The following is a 21,431-nucleotide window of genomic DNA, read 5'->3' on the forward strand; positions in this document are numbered from 1 at the left end:
ATAAAAGATGTATGGTATCTGCGTTGAAGAGATGAAAGTATAGAGAAAAATATCTTTACAGTTATCTTCAATACATACTTCTAGCACTCCAACATCATCACTTCAAAATGTTGCAGCAGTACGAAAATACTCACACCAATCAAACTATTAAACATACACATCCAAATCTCCAAGCATGTCTCTCGCCTCCCAACTCGCCGCCATAACCACTCAATTCGAAGCCACCGCGCCCTCCCACATCAAAGACCCTATCAACAACAGCAACACCCATTTCCAAGAAACCTTCTCTCCCAGGCTCGCTCTCCAACCCGGCTCTCCCTCCCCCCCATCACCCTCCCCAACGCCCTCGGAACCCCCATTTCCACCCTCCTCATAACCTTCTACCGCGGCCCCTGGCATCCCTTCTGCAACCCCGCGCTACACACTCAACAAACCCACCTCCCCTTCTTCACCGCCACTCCATTACACTCCTCGCCATCTCCCCAAATCCCCGACCCACCAATCCCTCAGCACCGTTGAAAAACACAACTTCCAATTCAAAGTGCTCTCGGATGTCGAAAACGTCCTCGCGAGAAACCTCGGGATTTTGTTTCGGCAAGCAGCCCGAGGAATTGAGACTGTTTGAGGAGTTGGGTCATGATTTCGAAAAGAGTAATGGCGATGCGAGTATGGATATGCCGGTGCCGGCGACGTTTTTGGTGGGGAGAGACGGGATTGTGAAGAGGAGTTTTGTGGATCCGGATTGGACGAAGAGGCTCGAAATGAGTGTGGTAATGGGGTGGGTGGAGGAGTTGGAGGGGAAGGAGGAGTTGTAGAGGACTTTGGTGGGGAGTGTGAATAGGGTTGATGATTGAGGGTGAATTGGAGATTTACTGATAAATGATGGAGAGTGATCGAAGACTAGAATTAGAAATGAAATAGCTTTATCAGCAAATAACCTGACGGATTCGCGAATGTGACTTTGATTTTTAAGTTTATGAGACCTGCCTTGCTAGTTTACCTCAGAGTTGACTTCAAAGAAATAACACCGGTGTAGGTATGTATTTGTAAATTCTGATTGAAGATTGATTGTTCGCTTGATAGAAAGGTCTTTCCACTCTACTCTACATAAACAGCACCAAAAAACCCCCAATCACTAATATTCGATGGTATCTCTCTTATTATCCGAAAAATTCAACATCTTCAATTCCATTACATCATCTCAGATTTCTCTTCTCCCTTTTGTTTCAGGTCTCCTCCAAAAACCCCCCCCTTAACTACCCAACCCCCAAATCTTCCCCCACCTCCTCCAATCCCCCTCAATCGGCCCATTCAACCTCCCAAACCTGGCTCCTTTCCCCGTATTCGCCTCCGGTAAACAAATCCACTCCCTCACACTTCCCGGTATCTCTTCTCTCACATGACTAATACAAAGCAGTGCTTGATTCTGACTCAATCCTTTAACCTTTACTCTTCCTTCCTTTGAGATATTTGATTCAATAATCTGAAGATTCTTTGTTTTGGCTTCCGTTTTATCGGTAGATATTTCATGTTGAAAATTTGCGAATTGTTTTTCTTCACCATGGGCTAGGAATAAAAGACATCGATCACGAATACCATCGTCCATACCGCTGAATGCTTCATCTAGAATGACTAAATCTGGTGTTTTGATTATGGCCCGAAGAAATAGTGCTACTCTTTGAGATGAAAATGGCATTTCGCGAAACAAAATATCATCAGCCCAAGATAGAGATTCATTCCCATTATCTTGACCAGTAGCTCCTCCTAACCTCAGATCTTGTTCAAACCATCGCAATGCTGCATCTATGCGTTCATTCGCATTATCATTTAATTTTGGTATTCCCATAAAAGTATCTGCCCAAGCATTGGCGAGAACCTTCCTCAAAGTCAAATTACGAGGGATATGATTATGAATCTCGGGACTGGAGTGACCAATTCTGGATTGGAGATCAAAGATCGATATTCCAGGCTTTCCAGGCTCCGGTAATCTAGACTTCCCAAATAGACGGATGGGAAGAGAGTAGGTTTGAGGGTGATCAGAACAGATCAGAGATAGAAGAGTTGTTTTTCCAGAACCATTTGGACCGAAAATACCCCATCTCTCACCTCGTTTGACGTTCCACCATAAGCCATCTTTTTGGACACCGTTTACATTCTCAGTCCAGTTACCAAGAACAGATTTATCTCCGTACTTTACTCGAGCACCTTCCATCTCGATGAGTGCTTCACCCGTCTCTGGTGGCTTGATATCATTCAGAGGGTAACCATCACGACTCATTGGACCTTTCTTTTCCGGAACATTCTTTGCGATGTCGGTTGAATTGCCACTTGTAGCCACACTTTTCTCAGAGTCAGGCTGCTTAATCCCCTCCAAAGTTAACTTCCTCCCAATCTCCTTCAAAGACGACGGCGTCAAATGAAGACTTAAATCATCACTTCCATCCCTACTCTTCCCAACATGATCTCTCAATTGACCCAAAACATCATCCTTTGGTCCCAAGAAAGCAACTTCACAATTCCCCTTCAAATATACCAAGTCCGTAATCCAATGCGGTATAGGATCCTGCGGTCTCAACGACAAAACAAGTCTCGGAGTATTCGCCCTAGCTAATCGATGCAACATCGGACTTAAAGTTAACAACGTAGGAGGATCCAATCCCATGAAAGGTTCATCCAAGAGCAAAACTTCTGGATTTTCCAACAACGCTCTCGCAATTCTCGATCTTCTCGTTTGTCCATTACTCAGATTCGATACCGGCATATTCAATAACTCCCCCAATCGTAAATCATTTATCACACGAACGAGTATCTCTGGATCAAATCCATTACCATCTATCTTCGTCGAAGGATTAAGCTCCGTATTCCCTTGTAAGTAATCCCATACACTAAAATCTGTATCCTCTCTCCTCGACTCATATCTCGCACTCAGATATGCACTTTTCGGAGCCTGTTTTCCCAATCCTTGTTCCCCATCAAATCCCACATATTTGATCGCCTTTGTCGGAGTTCGTGGCTTGGAGGCATCGCTACTAAGGTATGGATATGATCGCGCTGTTGGGGGAATACATAAAAGACCTCCTCGTAAAATCTGCAATAATGTAGTTTTCCCAGATGATGAAGCTCCAAGTATAGCCCAGTGTTTCTCCCTTTCTGAAAATGAAGGTATCTCAAAGTTCAATTTCTCGAACAAAGCAGGATTCGCATGTCCGGGAACATGATGATTTGAATTTGGATGATGCCGATAAAATGTGCCGTTGTTGATCCTAACGATTGGTGGATGAGTTGTCCTTGTTCTTGTGCTTGTGCCATATCGACGCAGCGGCAAAGCCTTGCGATTCCATATCATAGGTCTCCCCATTGCGTCTTGGTATAACTCGAGTTTCCATTTTGAAGAAGACAATTGAGTCACTTGTGAAAAAGGGAAAGAGAGCCGACCCCGGAACGCGGGGAAAGCTTTTGATGATCCACCATTAAAGTCTGTACCTGGACTTTTTACTACAAGTTAGTTGGATTATTAGATTATTTTTAAGTATAAATATAATAACCAGAAAATGGACTCCTTATTCTTACTTGAATGTAGTAATTCAATGAATACACCCAATATACTCAAAATATCAATTGGATTAGTTAGATGAAAGTGTAAATTCGAAGATGTTCTACTCGTACCTCTTTAATAATTTTCCAGATAAAGCTGATAGACACATGCCAAGCATCCTTATCAAAACCTTAGCGGCGCTTAATTCCGGCCTGTTCCATTTCGCGCTTACACGTCTTCCATAGAGCAGCCTGAAGCTCTACAATAAACAGCTCCTCCATCATAATACATCAAGAATCCAGCTTTCCAACCACAATTGTCAAAGGGTACTTGCAAACTTACAATTTGTTCCCGAAATCGTCAATTCACACACTTTACTCTACTACATCTTTAGATTTAAATAAGAAAATTAATTCAAGATGGTGAGTTTCCCATCTCTCACTCGAATCCATCTATCTACACACCTACACACCCACATCCCCAACAACCATCCTCTTCCACTTCCTCCCCCTCTCCCCCTCTCCCCCTCTCCCCCATACCTCAACCCCCAAACTAATACCCCCTCCCCACAGGCAATGCGCATCGCCCCCTCCGCCTCGCACACCAGCACACACACGCACCTCCAAGAAGCCTCCCTCGGCGCCCCCTCGGCCCCCGGTCTCCACGACACTCTCCGCCACGGCGTCGGCCCAACCCAAAGCTCCTCGCTCTCCACCCTCCCCGACTCCTCGCACCCCCTCGAAAACCGTCTCAAGAAATGGGAATCCACGCAAGAATCCCTCAAGATGGCTTCTCTGCGTCGCACCTTCGGTATGAGCGAACCCATCCGTAGAGGTATGGAATTGAAGATTACGAGAGAGGGGGAGTGGAGACCGCTTGCGCTTGGAGGTGGTGGTCCAGGTATGTGTTTATTTTTATTTGGATTTTTATATACTGGGGAATTATGGGAATGCGATCTCGAGAGTAATAAAGGATTGAGAGGATTGCAAGCGAAAGACCAGCAGCAAATGGAACCAGAAACACAGTACCAAAGATCCAAAGCTAATATCTATCAATATAGGTCTCCACGAAGAAATTCTACGAGGATCCGACACGACGATTAGCTGGGAAGATGTATTCAAAGGTGACGAGACAAGGACATTACCCGGTTTCCACGAGGAAGTGGAGAGGAAGGTTAAGATGGGTTTCTAAATTAGACATTGGATTTCTATCTATTTATCCTGACTCTGAATCTTGATGGGATGGGATGTGGATATGGATTTAATACAAGCAATCGAGTTTGATGGATGCATAAGTTCATCTTGCAGTGAGGATGAAAGTCACGAATGGTAGATGGGCATCTGGAGAGGAAGAAAGGAGAGTGCTGCTTGCTCGCTTTGCTGCTTTTACTTGCTTGTTCATTTTCGTATCACGCAAATACCAAATTCAATTATGCAATGACGTTGAACGAAGAATACTTTACCATCCCATTCCTTCCTCGTAACCTCCATGAAATGCAGGTGTGATTAGAGATTATATCAGAAGCCCTTGTCCAAAAAGTCAAGTCAAGCAGATAGGATAAACATTCGCTGTTGCGATCCAGAACATCATCTGTATTGTATTGTTCCCTAAATGATTCCCAAGTTCCCTTTCAAATATTTCACCTTTCCCAAACGCTAACCATGTCGCTCGCTATCAATCAAATCAATCAAGAAAAATCAATTCGCCAATCATCCCTCTGTCCACCCCCTCCGCCATCTCACACTCCATGCGCAGTTTCCTGATGTCCCAAAATCCATATATGATCACACATCCATCTTATTATACACAACACAACATACAACCCACTCTCGTTTTCGTTTTCGCCCACTCCGCCTCCACCCGCTCAAATGCTGTATTAACAAAGCTTCACATCCCATATGATGCCGTGACCCTTTTATTTGAAAACGCTCGATAAACCGTATAAAGAAAGCAAAATAGGGGAAAGTCACCCTTCAATCAAATTGAACCCGCAACGCCATTTTCTCGTTCGTGATGTGCCCATTCTGTTGGGTGACTTGGGTTGTGATATATGTGCTTGGCTGTATCTTTGTTCAATGAATTGGAGAATCATGTATACATATAGATTCCCCTTTCGACGCTTTCCATAGACAGAATTCGAGTTTGTGGTTTGTACGAAAATGGTGACTTTTGAATAGTCGAATTCAGAGAATAACACATCTGCATCCAGCCGTGCTTTCACCATCTTCTCCTCTTCCTCGGCCCATGGACTTCGCTTTTGATGCATCTTCCTCGTCGACTATATCCTGGGGTCTGATAGTCATATGTACCACATTTGAGGTTTCGGGATTGAATTTACATGCTATAATTAGGTGTTAGTTGAATAGATTGCAAAATTGACAAATGCCAGTCCTTGTCATAGAAATATATTGAACCAAGAATTTCAAGTGCCTCTGATATCAATCAAGTCAAGGCACTCGGACATGTAAATTGTAAATTGTCAAAACATACCTTTCAAAGGGTCCTTATCATCCAACAGCCTCCCAAAGAATATCAATCGTATACTGCTTGGGCTGCTCGGCTTTGTTTCCCATTCGTCTCTCCATTCCCTTAATATCAACTCCTTGAGCGTATATACACTGATAGTAAGAGGATCCTTCTTTCCATTTTCTGTAACCCCGGGTACCGCAACAGAGCGTTTGGTCAGATATTTCTCATCGATCTTATATGGATGGCGCGCGCCAGAGGTAAGTAGCAAGGTAATCAAGATTCTGGGCCCTCCATCAGCAGGTGTTGGTGGCGTTTTGGTGATCTCAATAGAGGGACCGATAGCTTCTGAATTCATTCGTGGTCGCGAAGTTGAAGATTCTTGAGCGTCGGAGGATGATTCGGTGGCAGGGGCTTTACCTTCGCTTTTCGAAATTATTGGTGGCGGCGCAGGCGCAGGATCAATAGATGAGGTTTCTTCGTTCGTAACGGGTTGTGCAGTCAATGCTTCTTGTGATGTCGAACCACCATGCCCGACAGAGGCATTTTGTTTTGATGAGTCCACCATCTCTGTCGTCGTATTTGTTGTTTTTGTTGTTGTTGTGGGTAAAGCTGAGGATTTGGATGGATAGGATGGATAATCGGATGTTATTGGCGATGTTTCCGGAATCGAAATATCATTTAATAGACCCGACGTTCCTGAGACAGCTTTTGAATTTTTCGAAGTATCAAGATCATCCATCTCGACTGGAGCGGTATTTAATGAAAAGTTTGTGGTTTGAATAGGATCAAGTCTATGGCCTGCGGCCGATGTCGAAGTCATAATGGCGAATGGATTGGATTGGTTGGGTTGGGTTGTTTCTGAGGTGCAGGATGAGAAGTGGAAACGGGGTATCTTAGCATCTACTGCCCCATGTAAAATGTATTGTGAAAATGGGGGGATCCACGGCTTTAGGCGGAATAAGACGGTGATTGATTGATATATCTGGGGAAAACCGTTTCTTTTATGTACGAAGTATCGTTTTAGTGTGCGAATGAGCTGGAAATGGAAATGAAGGGATTCCAGGTATTTGAGAAATGTTTGTTGTGTCTATATGAAGAAGAGGTAAGAAGAGGAACATCAAGTGTGAGGATGGAGAGAAAAGAAGAGAATGGGAAGGAGAAGGAGAAGGAGAAGGAGGTGGAGAAGGGAGAAGGGAGAATTATCAACAAATACATACCAAATACAATACAAGAGGACTTTTGACTTGGACGATTCAATTGGCTTTCATGAATTGGATTATTCTTGGTATGATACTGGTACTCGGGGATCCATTGATTGTTGATCCTTTGTGATTGAGATCTTAAGGAGATTCTCCGACTTGATGGTATCAAATGTTGCCGTATCTGTTCGAGTGTATATTGAATATACGTTGAATATATATTGAGTATGTATGTGTGTAGTGTGTAGGTATGTATGGCTCAATTGATTGTATGTATTGGATCAATTGATATAGACTGTCAATCAATCAATCAACATTGATGTCTGTTACTCGTGAATCTCCAAACCAAGTAGATCCCAAGATGAGTATTTGAATTACTAATAACTAAACTTCACTTGGAACTCTCTTCACGTATTGTTTTCGGCTTCTTCCATCCTTTCCATTTCTCTCCTTTCCTCTCCTTTCTGTTTTCAGTCTTCACTCCCTTCGTAACCTTCCCAGCTTCAGGTTAAAGTTCACGTGTAGGCAATTACTAGCAACTAGGTCATTGCCTAGTGCGTACTAAGTAATTATTAATCACATCCAAGCCCATCCACTCAACCATCCACTCAACTCGAAACCAGAAAAAGAATCTGGGGAAAGATCCAAACCAAACACATCACATTATGCCATCGCCGCTATCAATCAATCATCAATCATCAATCGTATCTCGGTACATATCATGCTTTCAGCTCCAAACATCATCCAATCTTCAATGTATCGTTTCCAGCATATTTATCTGCAATCGATCAAGTCATCAATCAAGTCTTTGGTTGTCTACTTCATCCATGCCATCCAAGCTATCAAAAGGGCAATGAAACGGTCTGAAAGATATCTCCAATAACTGATATCACACTCGTCCTCGCTGCATTCCAACTGATTATCACTCCAACTCCTTCCTCATGGCTAATTCGTGGATCATGTTCTACAACTAATTATAAGGTCAACTTGTGCTTGCTTCATCGTCAATTCTTACCTCTCTTAAACAATTAAGAACACAAAGTCGAATCTGGTACCTCTGTTTCATCTATTTCCCGAGGATTCCCATTCATATATCATGACAACAAGATACCTCAATCATAAGGCGAAAATGCTCTAACATGCTCATATTGTTCATGATAGACGATCATACCAGAACAACAGTCACAACTATTATACCAATCACACCAATCACATCAATTATGAAAGTCGAGTAAACCCTCTCAGCTGAAATGCATCTGCCCTTCTTTACGTAGGTATAACATTCTAATTTTCGCGAATTTCGACCAAGGGGGAGATTGATTCCAAGCGATCAAAGATGTGTACCAAACACGCACTATTTTACGCTCAGGCGCATAAAACTTTCGTTGTCATGTTACACACATTAACAAATATCTTTACACACAGATTGCTATGTAGGTTGTTTGCGTTAAACTTTACGAGGAAATTTGTGCTGGAGGCTGAATTGCCTTGGTTATACATATTTCTCACATTATTTACGGATCGCTCGGAGAACGAGTCGAAGTTTCAATGGTTTCCATTCCGTTCCAGAACATGTCTACCTAGTATTTCTGTTTGATAAGACCATGTTTGACTTTGCTATTACAGCTTTTCTCTACTTATTCAAGAGAGGATCCAAAATTTATGTGGATTTCTTATAGCTTTTCGATGGGTAGAATTAAAAGACTGGGACTTTAAGGTTCTACAGATGGTCTCCTGCGGACTTTCTTACTTATACTTTTTCCATACACAAGAGCAATCTTATGATTGGCATATTCTTCGTTCTTTCCTATCTCAACATTATCAATACGAGGAAATTCTAATCTTGATTGTGACACAAGGAGAAATGCTCAGCAGCATTATGTTGAGAGTTCGATTCTGTGACACAAGATGTTGCTTTGCCGCTCATAAGCAACTATGCTGAGCGATTTTTGATTGATATTCTATCAGAATATACTTTTGGGACCTGAGTTCAAAGACCGTCTCTTCCCTGACTGTTTCCAACTTGAAGATGGCAGCCCGTGTTAGCCCTTGCAGCACGGCAAGATTATCTAGGTATGCGATCCTGCAACAATTGAAGACTTTTATATCATGTCAGGAAAGCTCCTTATCACATGACAGCAAACCCATCCTGTTAAGAATGTTTACAATCACTCTCTTGATGTTCGACACTCACTTCTTACCGGTCCCTCTGAACTTTGGCCGTGGCGGTTACAACGGACCTAATGATGATTCTGAGGACGAAAGCCGACAATCTTGACAATGGTCATGCTTCTTAAGTTATATCAGATCGTATAGGCTCAACAAATTGCAGAGGGGAGTTGCGAAATCTTTTCCGTTCCCTCATGTCTAAGGCTTGCCGGGCAAATAGGTCACAAGGAGTAGCCAATGAAGATACAAGAGTTTCGAGAAGCATCAAACTATAAGATGGTCCCCCAATGTCTTTGCAGAGGACCATGGAGCATACCAAACCGAAGTTTAAGACACTCTTGTACTCAATCTGACCTTCTCTGTCACAATATTCGAAAGGGATTCACGAACTTCTCCTTATTTGACGGGCAACAACTTTCTACCTCGTCGAAACATTACTTTTCTACATATACAAGGTTTCGTCAAATTCATCGTTCGTCCGAAATCAGCACCACCCTCCTACTCAGAATTCTTCTGGACTTTATGTTTCCATTTTGATGCACGAGTCTCTTCCGCTTTCGTATAAGAAATCTATCATCGCCCATTCACTTTTCAAAATCTCAACTTCAAGATTTTGTGTGATGTTGATCATTGAGATCTGTTCAGCTCGGATTGAAAAACAAATTTCTACTAAAGGTCAAATTCGAATCGGACTACTTACTTGTACACCAAGAAGCGTGGAAGAGAGGGGACAACAGGAGGAGGGAAGAAGGTCTGGGTTTATATTTGGGGCGAGGATGATGGGCTTTAATGGATAAATGGGTATATTTTAAGAGTCACGGTTAGAGGCTCATATATGTTAATGTAATATAATTAAAGGCGTGGTAGATCTAAGATAGAGAGCTGAGGTCTGTTTAAATTTTAATATGAAGGAAACATATATACGGAAATAACCGTAGAATATTTGATCTATCAAGCTTTGAAATTCAATTGTAGAATTATACCCACTATTACCTTGAAATCATCTAGTCTTTAATCACATTTATGAATTAAAGTTCATGTAGGTAGGTAGGTAGGTAGGTAGGTAGGTAGATATTTAGATATTTAGTGTAGAAAATATGTAAATGTATACAGAAAATAGAAATATAGAAAATATAGCTCCTTAGTAATACGAGAGATATATCACTCACTCCACCTACTTCGCAACTCCTCCAGCGTATGATAATGCCAAGCCGGGTCGGTACATTTTACTCTCTCTGGATTCATTACCTACCCCTACAGAATTCTAAATTCAGGGTTTCAGTGGAATTAGGAATTAGAAATTACCTAGGTGGTACGAGTAGAGCTGTTCGAATCGGATGTATTGTAATTACGAGTATAGGAGATGAATGATTGAGATGATTGCGATGATTGCGATGAAATAAAATAAAATGATAGAATGATATAGATGGAGTATCTTACTTGTTGAATTGTTTGTATTAAATTTATATTTGTATTTGTATTTTATGTTTATGTTTATGTTTATGTAGGTATATAACTCATTCCGAGATGGCGATCATAGGTTGTGGATTTTAGGAACCTACTGTAGTTGGTTGATACACTGGCTGGATGTTGAGATCTTGTTTGTTTACCTAGTATCTTATTTGTTTTATTCGCCTGGTAATATCTCAGTGTACTTACTTACTTCCCTTCGGTCTGATACCCTGTGGTTTGGCTCCCATTGGTCTGGCTCCCTCTGGTCTGTCTGACACCCTGTGGTCTAACTCCCTTCGGTCGCAAGCTCCTCGTACTCGCGGTCAGTCGCATGCCTCTCATGCGCCGAAATGGCGCTTCGCAACCCTCAACATGTGTTTCCCAAGACATCATCAGATGAGCAATTAACCACGCACTCCGGGTCGAGTTCGTCGAGCACCGCTTCTGCAGATAGAGAAGTCGTGCATCTGACGCCGGATTTTGATTCGGATGAGGGGGCAGATGATAGTGATGATTCGGATTCGGAGTTGGATATGGATATGGGGATGGGGATGAGGGGTGGAGAGCGTGCACAGAATGATAGTTATAAGATGCAGAGATGGCAGCCGGTAGATCGGGAAAAGGGAAAGTTTAAAGAAGTGAAGAAGGCGGATTTGGACCTGGATTTGGATCTGAATAATGATATGGATTCTGATGACGATGTTTATCGCGATGAGACTAGTCGGAGGAGGGGTAGTTTCTCGACAGTACAATCATATCAGTTATATACGCCAGATGAAGAACGAACCGTGGTGAGGAAATTCGATAGGAAATTGGTGGTGTTTGTTGCGTTGCTATATATGTTGAGTTTTTTGGACAGATCAAGTACGTATATTCACCTTATTTCATAATGACTCTTTCATCCACATCCACCTTCTCGTTAATAAAAGGAGTTGAACATGCTAACGATTTCTTTCTTCAGATATCGGGAATGCGAAAATAGCAGGTCTAGAACGAGATTTACATTTAGATTCGAATAAATATGAATGGGTTATCACGGCATTTTATATCGCATATATCTGTTTCGAGTGGATGAGTATATTATGGAAGATCATACCGGCGCATATTTATATCACGGTTATTGTCCTCTCATGGGGAATCATCGCGTCGTTACAATCTATCACGACATCGTTCGCAGGACTGCTTGTTCTTCGAACATTATTGGGAATCGGAGAAGCTGGATTCACAGGAATACCATTCTACCTATCTTTTTTCTTCAAGCGAGAAGAATTAGCTTTTCGGACGGGAATCTTCTTGAGTGCTGCTCCCCTCGCAACTTCCTTTGCAAGTTCCTTGGCATGGGGAATTGTGAAACTGGGAGAACGTTCCCCGATTGCACCATGGCGACTTTTATTTCTCGTGGAAGGATTCCCTAGCGTTCTTGTGGCGCTATTCGCATGGCATCATATTCCCGATAGTCCCAATACGGCTTCTTACCTTACTACTCGCGAGAAGAAAATTGCGCGTCTGCGTCTTCGTCATGAAGTTACTTCTTCCCCCAGTGCCAAAACTAAACCATCATCCGGTCTCAAAATCAAAGAAGTACTTCTTACTTTCCGCGACCCGAAAGTTTACCTCACAGCCCTCATGTTTTTCTTCTCAAACATGGCATTCAGCAGTATGCCCATCTTCCTCCCTACCATCCTAACGCACATGGGGCATTCCCCCTCGACCTCTCAAGCCCTCTCCGCACCCCCCTATCTCCTCTCCTTCCTCTCCGTCCTCCTCACCTCCTACCTCTCGGATAAACTCCGCTCTCGCTCTCCCTTCCTCATCTTCCACGCTCTGCTCTCTTCCCTCGGCTACACCCTCCTCACTCTCCCTCCCCACTACCTCTCCCCTACTCTCCGCTACTTCGCCATCTATCCCGCTTGCATGGGATTTTTCTCCGTCATCACGATTCTCATCACTTGGACCCTGAATAATCAACCCTCGGCTTCGAGACAGGGAACGGGATTCGCAATCATGCAGATGGTGGGGCAGTGTGGGCCGCTGGTCGGCACGAGATTGTATCCGGAAACGCAAGCGCCCTTTTATAGAGAGGGTATGGGAGTGTGTGCGGGGGTTATGTTGATAGTGGCGGGGTTGGGGCTGGGGTTGAGATGGTGGTTGGGGAGGGTGAATGCCAGTATTGGGGGGAGGTATGGGAGGTTGAGTGGAGGCGAGGGGGAGAGGGAGGACGATGAAGAGGAGAGGGGTTTGGTGGCGAATGAAAATGGGAAGGTGAAGACAAGGGGAAGGGGGAGGGAAGGGAAAACGGCGTTTTTGTATATGTTGTGAGATGATTGGGATATTTGGGATACTTGGGATGAGATGAGATCAAAACTTATGAGAATGAAGATCTTCTCAATGATATGATACCTTTCGATTGTGATTGTGAGGAATCTTTTGAAGTTTCGATATGCTTACGTTAGCGTTTTCTTATTATCCCCGTGTGTGTACATGTTTGCATCATATCATTTGATATCATCTCTACACACTTTTTCAATCTACATGAGAGGGAGAGACAGGGGAGGGAGCAAGTAACCCCATCCCAATACCAGCGTTCCACTCCGTGTGTATATATTTCATGTCTAGAACTCTATGCTTATAATCTAGCGTCCAATACATAAGATAACCAATGTTTATATTCATGGGTAGAAGGGAGGGATATTGGGAATGCAAAAGAGTGATTCGGGTTCTTGGGTAGATGAGATGGGTCCTGAGTTATGCGTATAAAATTATGGGCCAGAATTATGCATGAGGTATCTGGCAGGTTGGATTTATGAAAAGTGTTCAGGGTTTGGAATCACTTTGATTGACAATTCGCTGTTCTGGTATAGTATACCACGACTAAGATACTTCCATCTACCCTCCATCCATATCCATCCATCACTCCACTCCTATCTCCCCATCTTCCCTCCTCGCCTTATTTCCTTCTCCCATCCCAACATTCAATCTATCTCAACACTCAATCTATCTCTCACCCCCCACCCTCCCTCCAATCCTCCACCACTTCCTCCTAACATCCCACCACATATCCTCCAACTCTCCAAAATTTCCCAACCCCTTAATCTCCAACCTCGCCCCTTCCACTAACCACTCCTCCAACTCCGCAAAACAGCATATAAAGCGCCGCGCTTCTTGTCTCGATCCATTCCACATATACCTCGATCCTGCAACCGCATCTGAAGACGAAACAAGAAGAATTTCCAAGCCGGAAAGTTTCCCAACGAAGGGTTTCAAAACCGTTATTGCGGAAGCGAGTATATCCGGATCCATGCGTGCAGATGAGGTAGCGAGTTGGATATATTTAGTTTTCCGGGTCGTAGCAAATCCGAGACGAGCGAGTACGTTATGAGACTAGATTACAATTTTCATCAGCACACCTATCCTCCATCTCAGTCTCCATCTCGCTAGAAAATAACTCACCCGTCGCTCATGCGTACACTCTCCATGACACCACGAATTCACACAATGCTGATGTCTCCACGCTCCCTTAACCCTCTCGCTCCATCTCCCCCTCTTCTCGTAATCTCTCCGTCGCCGATCGCGCATCCGTTTGCAACATACTGCGCAGTGAAGATCCTCAATATCGAAAACCCAGTAGCGTGGCTCGCCGTAATGAGCGATGCAGCGGAGAATCGCGTAGTCTTCGGATTTGTCTTCGACTTGACTGGTGCGTTTGGATCCGTTGAGGTTGATGTGCAGCTTTCTGGGGGACGTCTCGAGAAGATAGTTGAGGACTGTGGATGCGGGGATTTGGGGTCGGGTTGTGGGATTGCTTGCTGGGATCATGGAGGTTGATGGGATGGTGGAGGGGAATGATGGTGCGTTGGAGGTTAGGGATGGGATGTGTGAGTTGGGTGAGGGAAAGCCGAGCATCTCGAGAGTTTTTCGATTGGATATTCCGGAGATCCAGACGTCGAGACCGGGGGTTGAGGGGGGTAGGTGGCTGGTTTGATTGATGCTGCGATGTGGAGATTTTGTTTTGGGGTCTGCTTGGAGGAAATGTGCTGGTGGATAGCAAGATTTGGTTTGGCCTTCTTTGGAGAGGAGAATTTGGGGTGAGCTGTGAATTGATGGGGATATGAGTATTTTAGGGGTGGAGGACTGTGAGGTGAGGGATTCTTCTGAGAGACTCATGTTGGAATATTTAGGTGGTTGTGGTTTCATTTATGGTCCTAATTGCGGTTGTGGTTGTGGGTGTGGTAATTGTAGTGGTATTGGTGATGCTGAACCAAACGTTAGTCTCAGTCATGACGGTAGTTGTATTCTGAATATTTCAGATAGGCTTATCTCAATGATAATCTTGATGCTGGTAGTAATCTTGGTAGTAGTAGTGCTATTCCCAGTGGCAGTGGTCCTCAGTCCTCTAATGATAGACAACATTATGATTTATATACTACAAGCGGTATCAATGGAAGTGCAAATTGATGAAGTGACAATCTTCCGCTAGTCTAGGAGGACGGTCACTTTCCGCAAGTTTTTTCTCTTCTGGCAGGTGGAGAGTTCTCACATGGGAAGGATAGATGGAAATTTCACGATGTTCAATAAGGAAAGTGCGCATAGTATATGGTCAATGTGGCCACAAGCTATACAATTGTAATATTTGCAAGCGATTTCCGTAGAAACTCGGAAGTAAAGTTCTCAGACCTTATTGCTCTTGTTGTTTTGGGTTTCATTGATGAAAAAAATATGGTCTGGCTGATTCTTAGAAGCAGACAGGCTTCATCTACTTCATCTTAGAACAAGCGACTTTTAAGCGGATGGAAGTCGTTGCCATTTCTGCCAGCTGCTATCCTTCCTTGCCAGAATTCCGCTGAAAAAGACTCAATATTTCCAAGCGCGTATAAAGATTTGAGTGTCAGAAGTTGAGATGAAAATCGCCCGACGCATCAATGTGGCATTCGAATCATAAGTCAAGCAGCTACCATTATTTCCTTTCTTCAAAATAACGAGCCAGAAATAATGCAAGAGTGGCTGCATTAAGAAGTATTGCGTGGCGAGGGCTGCTGTGTGGTGTTATCACTCTCTTTGAGCTACAAATCAAGCTTGAATGTGGATATATATATCGCTCGGCGGGCGAGGAACATGTTCAAGAGTATGCTTTAGATCTTCAAGGTGGTCATTGCCCATTGTATTGGCCGCTATATAAAGTTTGATGGTCTTTGCAGCCACACGAGACGCTCTGCCGGAAAGTAGAGCCTTCACCGCTGAAATTCTTGATCTTCAAGGTATTTGATATCTGTGAGTGCAGGCATCTGGATACGAACCGGCGGCGCTATTGGCCTCACGACTATGGGGACATAGAGTACTGGAAAGATATTTGCATGCACAAATTTAATAAAATGATTTTGGTAGATTCAACCTTTCGCTTGTGATCCATAGGTCGGAGCATATCTGAGAGTAAAGGTAGGCGTACAGACTCAATCTTGCGAATAACTTTGTCCAGAGGTGTCCACCTGCCAATTGAACAACCCAATCGATCGAAGTTTGTATTGTGCACTGGCAGACTTCTTCACATCTGGACATCCGAAATTTCATCCATTGCATCTCGACATAAATAGGCTACAAGTATTAACACACAGTAATTCAAGGGGATGACAATCAGATTCTCAACTTGACGGCCTTTCTACTCGATCGTATATTGGCCGATTAAGCCTAGTCGACGGCCACTGATCTGTTATAGAGATGTAAAGTTGATATCACTATCAAGTCATTCAAGTCATGACCGTCACATGGACACAATTTGACTAGATAGAGCCAACGAATGTACGATCACATGAATAGTATATGATCGAGGATATACAGTCTAATCAATTCAATTGAATCATCTATATTGTTCGAAACAAAGTACAACGTGCAATGGTATTCTCAGCTTCTTGAATCCTCCATACTGATTCAAATAAGCACACGTGATTTAAAAGGCTGGACGCTGTGTAAGTAGACATGCAAAATTTTGTCTTTAAGACCTGCCAATTATTGTTCTCATCTCCACTTATCTCTTGGAGACGCAAACTTTGAACTACCGTGTTGCAATGATCCGGCGATGAATAACGGCGATTGAGAGATTCTGCAGTGCACCAACCTAGCTACGGTATTGAAGAAGTGCGGGCGAAATATGGAACAGACAAAAGCTACCGTACAATCATCGCCGCTATCCCACATCAAGGTTCAAAATAGCCACCACCAGTTGGAGACTCATCATTTCAATCATTAGCCGGTCAAATTCCGGCCCGTTTTGAAATATTATGGCAGATCGGATACAGTCATGCCAACGCAGTATCCAACAATGAGAAATTCAATGCTATCGAGCCTCAGCCCGTTCAGCTGCACAAGACATCTATGGTCCGCAATGTCCTCGTTGGTAATTTTCTAGGACCACGACGACCACGACGACCGGGCAGATATTTGCAGATAGAAATATAATCTGATACGCGTTTGAAGCAATTGGAAGACTGTAAGTACCTAAAAAGGTAAGCACGGGAGTGGCATTTTCGTAATCACTATAGCTCATTAACAGACAGCTTCAATTAAAAATTCTGTCCTGTTTGGGAGATTTCTCGGTCATTGGCATGAAGTAAGCAACATGTTTATGGATTTACAAACACTTGTCAATAAGTCATCTTCCATTACATGGCGTCCAGAGTAATAATCATCTTTCAAGTGATCCCTGTAGTCAAATCCCCTGATTAAGCGATCAAGGGTATGAAGAAGCTTTTGACCACCATCACCAATTTTTGTATAGTTGTTTGTTTCCCTCAAGTCCCATTCATTTGTTTGAGAATGGTTTTCATTATCATCCAACGTCAGATATTTTAGATCCTTTATGATGCATTTTCGCATGCGTACCACGCCGCACCGCCACATAAGGATCATGCATAATATCAACTCCGCCCCATACAACCTGAGCATACACCTCATTGAGCCAGCAGCTACAGCATACTACAGATGTTGGCTAAGCTTATCTAATTATGTCTAATCCTATCGTACACTTCCATTCCCATCGGAACAAAACCGTTATGCTGGGCCCCGAGCTCTTTCTTTAACATCAACACATGGTGGGGCGAGGATTTTGATGGTGGCGCAGGCAGTTTCAAACTTTTATGATCCTACCAAACCGTAGAGCTGGTATCCATCGACACCCAAAGAAGCTGAAAGGTAGCAGTAAGAGGTCTTGATTCCAGACCAATGCATTTGAATAGTGTAGTAAAATTCGAAAACGGGGATGGCGCTGACAAATATAGCAAGCCGTGGTATTTTAATTTATTTCTAGGTGCTCCTAGATCAAGTCTGAACCGCATTGATTTTATTACTACTCCTGAAATTGAATGCGCACATGTCCAGGATAGCTAATACAGGATCAAAAGGCTTGGATACTGCGATCCATTCCTCTGCTGTTTGCTTCTTATCTTGGTCGCTAAGAAAAACAGCCTTGCGATATCTCTTCTCAATTGCACGGCTGATTTTTCGTAATATCAGTCCTACGATACAAGAAGATGTTTTGAGATGTCTAATCTCTTCTGAGTAGCATCTTCCTTGGGCTTCCAAGATGCCTATATAAGGCATAGCGATAGATTCCAATAAACTACTCTTGAAAAGGCGTCCTTTTTGGGTAATTCACCAACAATAGTTAGTCGCCGAGGCGTACTTACGAGGCAAACACCATATTAGCCTGCGACCAGTTTATCAGGCCCCGAGTATGTTTGATCTCGATTCCTAAGGCACATGTGTTTCCAAACTCAACCTTACAAGCCGGCATGAAGCTCTCACAAGACAGCCTCATGATCATAATAATTTTTACTTCAATACTCTAATGATTCACACTTGTGGCCGGTTAAAATTTCGAGTCACTTAACCTTGAACACTGGAGTTATTGAGCGTGTTGCTGAGTATTGTGTACAAAATTCATCGCAACGCAATGTACCTCCGAAAGTGTTGTTCTCGCCTACGCATCACACCCCTTTCTGCTTTAGGCTTCCACCAGGCTACGTCAACTCAACGCCCTGGTATACGTATGCCCGCCAGTCACAAGAACTATTTCCTCGGAGGATTAATGATATCACGACTTCGGTGAGAAAGTGAGGAAGGTGCCGGCATCTATCTTCAGCAACACAGCTTTCCGCTCCTAACATCGTGATATCAAGATAGTCAAGGGGGGGGGGGGACTTTTTGAGATACCCTTGAAACTGTAACTTCTGCCTATTCAGACTACCTTTACCGTTGTCTTGGAATTCGATCAAAACTGCTGTGGCATCGGGCGCTGCTTACTCCTTGCTCGGATAGAATTACCGGCAGCCGTGGAAGGCTCTAGCTTCAAGAGCGAAGGGCAATTTAACATGATAGTCATCAATAGCATTGAAAGGCTACACATAATTAATTACATAGTACATGAATTAGCTTGGGCAAATAAGATCTACTTCCAGTTTCAAGACAAAAATGCTAGCCTAAATACCTGCGGAATCGTTCTACTCACTAATTATTCTTTCCATGGACCTTCCCTAGGTGGGGATCATTTTTGCCGCTCACGATCTTCTCTACTCACCGTCCTTCACAGATGCGTCTAAGCTTCAAACTCTAACGTATTTCTTATTTCTACATCATTACCCTTAACAATTCAATACTTTGCCCCACTAGAGAACTTACACTCGACACTTCTCCGGCTTATTCCCGTCTCACATAGACACACACTGACAGTTTACCTAGCCAGATGCTAATTCAAGGGCCTTATAGTTTCCTACTAACTGGAAAGTAAAGACCCCCTTAACAAGATGCCAAGCTTATCCTAACCTATCTCCCAATCGACACGACCACGAATACATCATGACTCAATATTATTCGACAACTCATCGCTGGCATTCCATCTCATCTCACTAATTCACTTGCTAATTGACCAACAATACGCTCAGACTTGAGCTAAGCAAGGTCACATTCATCCCCACATCCATTGGCATGGCATCTCGCCGATTCTACTTTAGTGCCCGTCCCCGCCCAGCCAAGTAATTTCGAAGTTGCAGCTAGCGATGATCTTCCCGGTGCCGCAACTACTCACTGGCGTGAAACTTCTAGTAACTATCTACGACCCTATCGATGCACAGACTTTGAAATTGAAAGATGATTACATCCTTGCAACATTCTTGGCAGATCCGAATTTGTGTTATCATTTTCACAATAACTCCGTACAACGGCCATTTCAGGATTTTGGGTTGATGGTGGCCCGATGTGTTTTTCCAATTGCAGTAGAGCTCCACAAATGATGAGTCCGGGCTAATCATCTCGTCATCTAAGAGTGGGGGCGCGCTATGCAACTACTGTTAACCCGGTCTGGATCCACTCCCCCAACCTCCACTTAGATACACTACTCGAACTTGCCAACGAAGTTGACCATACGGATGGCTAAGCGTCATCTCCATCACGATAATCAACCCTAGAAGATCTTGGAATTCCTCGAGGTCTCGCAATTGCCCATCAAATCGAAGGTTTTCGCATCTATCCACATCATCGCTGACAAGCTGAGACCTTGCCCTTGATTTCATGGGTAACCGCACAAAATCACAAGTAATACTGTCAGTATTGAAGAAAGACATTCTGATGTTAGACATGGTTGGAGTCTCCATCATCATCGATATGATTATCCCTATTCTCATGTTGTCTTGATGAATAATGAACTGAGACCGTGACCGAGACTTCTCGATTTATGATGGCCGATGTGGCCCGACATAGTAGGAGGTAATATTCCATGTACGACATAAGTACATTTTTTTGAACTGACAAAAAAAGGGAGCCCATGCCCATTATTGGAACTTTCCCCGTATACACAGGCAATTCAATCTATTTCTACATTGAGATGAACTACAAACTTGATTAAAAGCGACTGGCGCCTCGATGAACATGAGGTGATGAAAGAAAGAAAGAAAGCACTAGCTGATAAACCTGAAACTAATACGCCACTTTAATAACCATAGTATTCATAGCATAAACCAGTAGAACACAACAAAAGTGCCACAAGACCACTGCGCAAAGACCCGTTACCCGTAGATATTACCATAAACGTAGCTCTACATTTGCATATGCATTGCAGCATGCATGCATACCTACATGAAAAACACTCATCCAGTCACACGGAATTGCGAACAAGTACCGTGACAGCTTCAACCCACCAGTCTTCAAGTCCAAGTTTCCTCATGTGCGCTGCACCTGACGATATTCCCAATTTCCTCGTTCTGAACCCTTCTTCAATATTCCTCACCTATCTAGAATCTCAAGAAAAAACGGCTCAATCTAGACACTAATTCCGAGTGAGTTCATTTCATTATACGCAATCCCCAAGGGGTATCCTTCCTGTCTCGGCCCTGCTCCAGCTAATACAAGACAATAGAAGTGAACAAGTGAAGAGATTTTTATACATCCCGAGTTTTTGTGTACCCCAACCTCCCAGTCTTGTGTTCCGGTCCCAGCCCAGGATTCTTTAAACACCTATGCTTCCCGTAACACTCGACCACAATACCGCATCACAACATACCCGAAGGGATCCACTCACTGTACATACATACCGTACATCGATGTTTCATAGCGTACAATACTAG

At 43.4% G+C, this 21,431-nt stretch overlaps 9 protein-coding genes across 9 annotated transcripts; 5 read left to right on the forward strand and 4 right to left on the reverse strand.

Annotated features, from left to right (window-relative positions):
* Nucleotides 1-175: 175 nt before the first annotated feature.
* EAF02_010669 (uncharacterized protein) lies at nt 176-376 on the forward strand (the record flags this gene model as incomplete). Its single annotated transcript, XM_038906717.1, has 1 exon — nt 176-376. The coding sequence occupies one exon, from the start codon at nt 176-178 to the stop codon at nt 374-376; it is 201 nt and encodes a 66-aa protein (XP_038753587.1).
* A 175-nt stretch (nt 377-551) lies between these two features.
* On the forward strand, nt 552-815 carry EAF02_010670 (uncharacterized protein; the record flags this gene model as incomplete). Its single annotated transcript, XM_038906718.1, has 1 exon — nt 552-815. The coding sequence occupies one exon, from the start codon at nt 552-554 to the stop codon at nt 813-815; it is 264 nt and encodes an 87-aa protein (XP_038753588.1).
* A 437-nt stretch (nt 816-1,252) lies between these two features.
* On the reverse strand, nt 1,253-3,358 carry EAF02_010671 (uncharacterized protein; the record flags this gene model as incomplete). Its single annotated transcript, XM_038906719.1, has 1 exon — nt 1,253-3,358. The coding sequence occupies one exon, from the start codon at nt 3,356-3,358 to the stop codon at nt 1,253-1,255; it is 2,106 nt and encodes a 701-aa protein (XP_038753589.1).
* Nucleotides 3,359-3,805: 447 nt separating this feature from the next.
* EAF02_010672 (uncharacterized protein) lies at nt 3,806-5,072 on the forward strand. Its single transcript, XM_038906720.1, has 3 exons — nt 3,806-3,957; nt 4,108-4,435; nt 4,596-5,072. Exons 1-3 carry the CDS (start codon nt 3,955-3,957, stop codon nt 4,724-4,726), a joined length of 462 nt encoding a protein of 153 aa, XP_038753590.1. The 5' UTR covers nt 3,806-3,954; the 3' UTR covers nt 4,727-5,072.
* A 646-nt stretch (nt 5,073-5,718) lies between these two features.
* EAF02_010673 (uncharacterized protein) lies at nt 5,719-6,824 on the reverse strand (the record flags this gene model as incomplete). Its single annotated transcript, XM_038906721.1, has 2 exons — nt 5,719-5,876; nt 6,026-6,824. 2 exons carry the CDS (start codon nt 6,822-6,824, stop codon nt 5,719-5,721), a joined length of 957 nt encoding a protein of 318 aa, XP_038753591.1.
* A 1-nt stretch (nt 6,825) lies between these two features.
* EAF02_010674 (uncharacterized protein) lies at nt 6,826-7,247 on the forward strand (the record flags this gene model as incomplete). The annotated part of the gene is made up of 2 exons (XM_038906722.1): nt 6,826-6,969; nt 7,029-7,247. 2 exons carry the CDS (start codon nt 6,826-6,828, stop codon nt 7,245-7,247), a joined length of 363 nt encoding a protein of 120 aa, XP_038753592.1.
* A 3,927-nt stretch (nt 7,248-11,174) lies between these two features.
* Nucleotides 11,175-13,143, forward strand: EAF02_010675 (uncharacterized protein; the record flags this gene model as incomplete). Its single annotated transcript, XM_038906723.1, has 2 exons — nt 11,175-11,688; nt 11,786-13,143. The coding sequence occupies 2 exons, from the start codon at nt 11,175-11,177 to the stop codon at nt 13,141-13,143; spliced, it is 1,872 nt and encodes a 623-aa protein (XP_038753593.1).
* A 675-nt stretch (nt 13,144-13,818) lies between these two features.
* On the reverse strand, nt 13,819-14,988 carry EAF02_010676 (uncharacterized protein; the record flags this gene model as incomplete). Its single annotated transcript, XM_038906724.1, has 2 exons — nt 13,819-14,205; nt 14,275-14,988. 2 exons carry the CDS (start codon nt 14,986-14,988, stop codon nt 13,819-13,821), a joined length of 1,101 nt encoding a protein of 366 aa, XP_038753594.1.
* A 5,171-nt stretch (nt 14,989-20,159) lies between these two features.
* On the reverse strand, nt 20,160-20,447 carry EAF02_010677 (uncharacterized protein; the record flags this gene model as incomplete). Its single annotated transcript, XM_038906725.1, has 1 exon — nt 20,160-20,447. One exon carries the CDS (start codon nt 20,445-20,447, stop codon nt 20,160-20,162), a length of 288 nt encoding a protein of 95 aa, XP_038753595.1.
* Between the last annotated feature and the right edge of the window lie 984 nt (nt 20,448-21,431).

This window comes from Botrytis sinoallii (genome assembly GCF_014898435.1).
Source record: "Botrytis sinoallii strain Bc 23 chromosome Unknown BSIN_026, whole genome shotgun sequence".
In the NCBI taxonomy this organism is placed as follows: domain Eukaryota; kingdom Fungi; phylum Ascomycota; class Leotiomycetes; order Helotiales; family Sclerotiniaceae; genus Botrytis; species Botrytis sinoallii.